Source organism: Engraulis encrasicolus, chromosome 3 (assembly GCF_034702125.1).
Source record: "Engraulis encrasicolus isolate BLACKSEA-1 chromosome 3, IST_EnEncr_1.0, whole genome shotgun sequence".
Taxonomy (NCBI): domain Eukaryota; kingdom Metazoa; phylum Chordata; class Actinopteri; order Clupeiformes; family Engraulidae; genus Engraulis; species Engraulis encrasicolus.
In genome coordinates, this window is record NC_085859.1 from 56,552,854 (window position 1) to 56,557,853 (window position 5,000).

The 5,000-nt window shown below is 41.2% G+C and overlaps 1 protein-coding gene across 1 annotated transcript in view; it reads left to right on the forward strand.

The window, feature by feature from the left end:
• Window positions 1-5,000, forward strand: part of disp3 (dispatched RND transporter family member 3) — a 61,771-nt gene that overhangs the window by 40,303 nt on the left and 16,468 nt on the right. Inside the window, exon 15 of the mRNA XM_063194239.1 lies at window positions 4,030-4,205. Within this exon, the coding sequence (XP_063050309.1) occupies window positions 4,030-4,205 (176 nt within the window). The remainder of the gene's footprint in view (window positions 1-4,029; window positions 4,206-5,000) is intronic.

The window sequence follows — 5,000 nt, forward strand, 5'->3', positions numbered from 1 at the left end:
AAATTCCACTCAGTGCAGACATCTACTAACCCCAACTCCGATGAAGTTGGGACGTTTGGTAAACAGTGAATAAAATCAAAATGCTATCATTTTCAAAACATTCAATCTATTCATTAGATGGAGAATAGTGAAAAGACAACATATTAAGTGTTAAAACCGAGAAAAAAATATTGTTTTGGGGGACATATGTACTCATTTCTAATTTGATAAATCCAACACGTCTCAAAAGAGTTGGGACGGGGATCAGTGAAATTTAGTAAACATCCAAATAAGATAAAACAACAAAGAAGAACATTTCAAAATGAATTGTACTGACGGACAATATAGGTGTCCAGGTATACGATCATCACAGAGAGGCTGAGTCACTCAGAATTAAAGATGCAAAGGGAATAATTACCATAGTTATTACATACATTTTTGAATTCCCTTTGATTTACCACGATTGAGTGTATATAAGACATATTTTTTTTGTTAATAAAATCATTGTATAGGTTCATGACATCATGAAATATATTGGCTGTAGTCTCAGTCTAAATTCCTGGAGTGCTAGAGCTATTGAAAATTGACCATATTAAGAATGCTTAATGCATGAAAAATGACACAGGGTATAACATTCTCCTAAGCACCTGAGCTCACTTGAAATAGACCCAGAAGACATGGGAAACTGTCCTTTGCTTACAGAAGTCAGCAGAAGTTGTAGAAGTCCATTCTTTTGACAATAATAGAGCATTGCACATCCTGTGCTACAGTGAAAATGGGACCATCCAACTTGTGTTTAGTGCTAGCTTCAAAAAGTCAGCCTCCATGATGGCATGCGGATGCAGTAGTGCATTGGTTAAGATGTTCTCACTCATCTGTAGAGTTAAATACAGTGCTGAATGGTATAAATGGGTTTTAAACAGCATGAAAAGCCACTCATGCATTATATTTTGAAGGGAGATCTTCGATTTCTGCCACATAGTAAGGTCAAATTGCATTCTCTACTATGTTTTAACAGTTTTGGCTCCATCAATAAGGACCAGCATGTGATAAAATGGTGGGTTTTTGGTCAAGACCTGTCACACTGTAAGCACTACAGAAAGGAAAACATTGCAAAACATGACAAGGAATACACCCACCATTTAAGCTGGTAAAATCATGTCCAAGATAGGAATTAACACTGTTTTTTATATAAAATCATCTCATCGGTTAATGTATTTAACTGTTAAGTGTTGTCTTTTGTTTTGTTTTTAGTCTTCCTCGACATTTGCTGCCATTTATTGTCCCCGTCCCAACTCTTTTGAGACGTGTTGGATTTCTCAAATTAGAAATGAGTACATATGTCCCCCAAAACAATATTTTTTCTCGGTTTTAACACTTAATATGTTGTCTTTTCACTATTCTCCATCTAATGAATAGATTGAGTGTTTTGAAAATGATAGCATTTTGATTTTATTCACTGTTTACCAAACGTCCCAACTTCATCGGAGTTGGGGTTTGTACAGTAAGTGGTGTGTTTACTTACCTGATGGAAATGCGGTGGAGGCTACAGCTGGCCTCAGCTTAAAGGAGCACACCACTTAGCACAAAGCCTATGTTATGAACCAACTGTCTCCAAAATTGTAATGGCTTTGTCTTAAATGCTGTTATGATGTAGTTAAGTATTTGCAGCAGGTAGTGAACAGGCCTGCTGGCGTCGCCATCTGCAGTTAGAAGCTACAGTAGGGGTGTGAAACCTTTTTAATTTGAGGAGCCACTTCAAAGTTTATAAAGTCCTCAAAGGGCTTCACTACGAACACAAACCAGGATTTTCCCCTGCACTCAAGGCCTTCATTGAAGACGGCCACCTTTACAACAGACCCCACCTTTACTAGGCCCCCTGAAAATAATAACTTATTTCGAAAAGCAATCTTAGAAATGACATTTGCAATACAATTATGTTATATTTAATCGGAAACTGCTTAATATTAACCCTATTCAGACTGGGCTTTTTTGGCATTCCTGGGCCTGGGGGGGGGCTCTTTTTGCGCCCCCCCCCCCCCCCCCCCCCCCCCCCCCCCCCCCCCCTCATAACTCATGAACGGAAAACGGTATGACCACCAAACTTTGGGGAGATGATCTACATATGGACATCTATGAATGACATAATTTTTGTGTCATTATCTGGTATTATGACGTCATTATGACATCATCTAATTATAATGCCCAAAATCTCGCCACAATGTATTTTCCATCAAATTTAGGTAATGCACTTCAATTTTAATGATTATATGCTTCAGACCACTTTGATGCTCACAGAGCTGTCTGATGATAATGGAAATAACAAAAAAAATATGAAATAGGAACAATAATGAGACTTAGATCAGTGATTTTTGGTCAGACATACCTGTCAGAAAACCATTGCCATGGCAACAGCAAAAATGATAAACATAATCTTTTGGTACTAAACTGTAGCCAACTAAATTTTAGGAAAAGTCACCAAGTTTCGTAGTCATAGCTTAAGTCATTAATGAATTATACAACATCAACGTTGGTGCGGGCACTTTTAGCACTTTTTGTGTGTGTGTTTTGTTCAATGGTTTTCTTCAGTGCAGTATATAATCTGTTGTTACAGCACATTCCCTCACACCTGGATTTCGAAAGCATACCAAAATGGGTCCAACATTTTACAGGAGTAAAGGCTGTGTGAAGCGCAACACTTTGAAAGAAATGACCTTTTTGCTTTAGTCTGTGCTTTCTGAAAACCCTTCCACTTATCTTAAGATTGCCCAATTTTCTCCCAAGCCCTTTTAGAGACCAGACTGTAGATATTACCTGGCAGTTCCTATAAGTAGTGTTGCGTAAGGGTACAGCAAATGTTTTAAAAAATATATATATATATATACTAAATGGAATAAGTTTTTGAATCTGTTATGCACTGGAGTGGTGCACCAATCGCCCAACTTGTCTTATCATTATCTCATGATAAAAAAGTTTCTATTTGCTAACGATGAATAAATAAGGTGCAAAACTTTAAAAGATTTTGGAGGGGAGTAAACAAAAGTGCTTCTGCTTCACTTTTGTGATGTGTGGCGTTAAAGTGCTGGCCTTTGCTTTGAGGGGGTTACAAGTGAGCCTTAGGGGTTATGTTTGTGCTTAGCGTAGCGCTGACTAGCCTGATTTGTCAAAACACATCGTGCGGGGTACCACGGGCGCTCTAAACAAGCCCCTGGGCATTTTGGAGGCGTAGCCTTGACTTTGACAAAGGACTGTGTGGAGCTCTGGGCCTGGTCTGCCTTTGGTGATAGCAGGTTGATTAGAGCGAGAGAGAGAGAGAGAGAGAGAGAGAGAGAGAGAGAGAGAGAGAGAGAGAGAGAGAGAGAGAGAGAGAGAGAGAGAGAGAGAGAGAGAGAGAGAGAGAGAGAGATGCCTCCCTGTCTCTTTACTCCTCTCTTTCTCTCCTCTTCTCTTCTCCTCTCTTGCCTGCCTTTTGTGATAGCGGAGAGAGAGCTTAGGAGCTCACTCACCTCCTCCTTGTCTCCAGGCAACCATGCTCGTTATCCACAACCTTTCGCTCCTCCTTCTCACATTCTGTTTTTCTCCCTTGTTCTCATTATCCTCAAACTTCTTGTCCTCCTTCTCCTAGTATTTCCTTTCTCACTGCTTTCCTTTAACCTCTCTTCTCTTCTTCTTCCCCTCTCTTACTTCCTTTCCATTTCTCTTCCTCACTGTTTCTCCTCTACTCTTCTCATTCTTCCCTCTCTCTCCTTCTCTTTTTCTCTCCTCCTTCTTCTCTCTTTTCCTTCTCATTATCGACATTTCTCTTCCTATCCTCTCCTCTGCTCTTCTCTCTGCTCCTCTCCTCCACCTCTCCTTTCCTCTTCTCTCCAGCCGGCACTCATCTCGAAGGGTTTTAACAGGCGTATGTGGATGTACAGGATCCTTTCCTCCTCTCCTCTCCTCTCCTCTCCTCTCCTCTCCTCTCCTCTCCTCTCCTCTCCTCTCCTCTCCTCTCCTCTCCTTTAACCTATGTGAGATTTTTGTGTGGCATTCATGTATCTCTTCTCTCAGATCCAACCCCACCGGTGGTGTCCAAGACATCAGGCTTTAACCCATGTGGAGGAGGCGTGTGTGGGAAGCCGGCTGTACGCCCCCTGGTGGACACGGGTGCCATGGTGTTCGTGGTGTTCGGCATCCTGGGTGTCAACCGCACGCAGTACCTTGACAACCACGTCATCGGAGACATGGTACGTAGAGAGCAACTTGGCATCATGAAAATGCGCTACTGTCAATAATAAACCAATGGACACATGGAATGCATGTGTGCAAGAGCAACACTGCGTCATGAAAATGTGTTACTGTCAATAACACACCATTGGAGATATCGGAGAATCAGTTAGCTGCTGGGAGTAGTAGCTGACTTGTGTTATTATATTACAAAGCTTCAGGGAAACCAAATCATGCTCAGACTTTTAGAAGTAGGATTACAATGACGGTAACTCAATAGGCTTGTTTAAAATGGTCTGGCTTGCTATTGCTGATTTAAACCATATTTTTTGGACTGGAAATAGAGATGTTTTGGACAGAACAATGGCATACACGCACACATGCTCACACGCACACACACGCACACACACACACACGCACACACACACACACACACACACACACACACACACACACACACACACACACACACACACACACACACACACACACACACACACACACACACACACACACACACACACACGGTCTGTATTTCAGTAGGCTTTTCACATGTTCTGGCTTTATGCTGCTTTATGGACTGGTAATAGTGATGCTTTTTGGGACTGAGCAATAGCACACAAGCCTACTGCCATAGTAACCAGGACTACACCTACTGCATTTCAGCACATTTCTTTAAAAGACAACTCTAGTCAATTTCAACATGCAGTTTTGCTCATGCTGCCCTTGACTTGTCAGTACCCAAAGATGCATGTTTTTTTTTCATCCCTTTGGGTTTGTGTACGAATAGTTTAAAACATCTTAATAAACTGCAA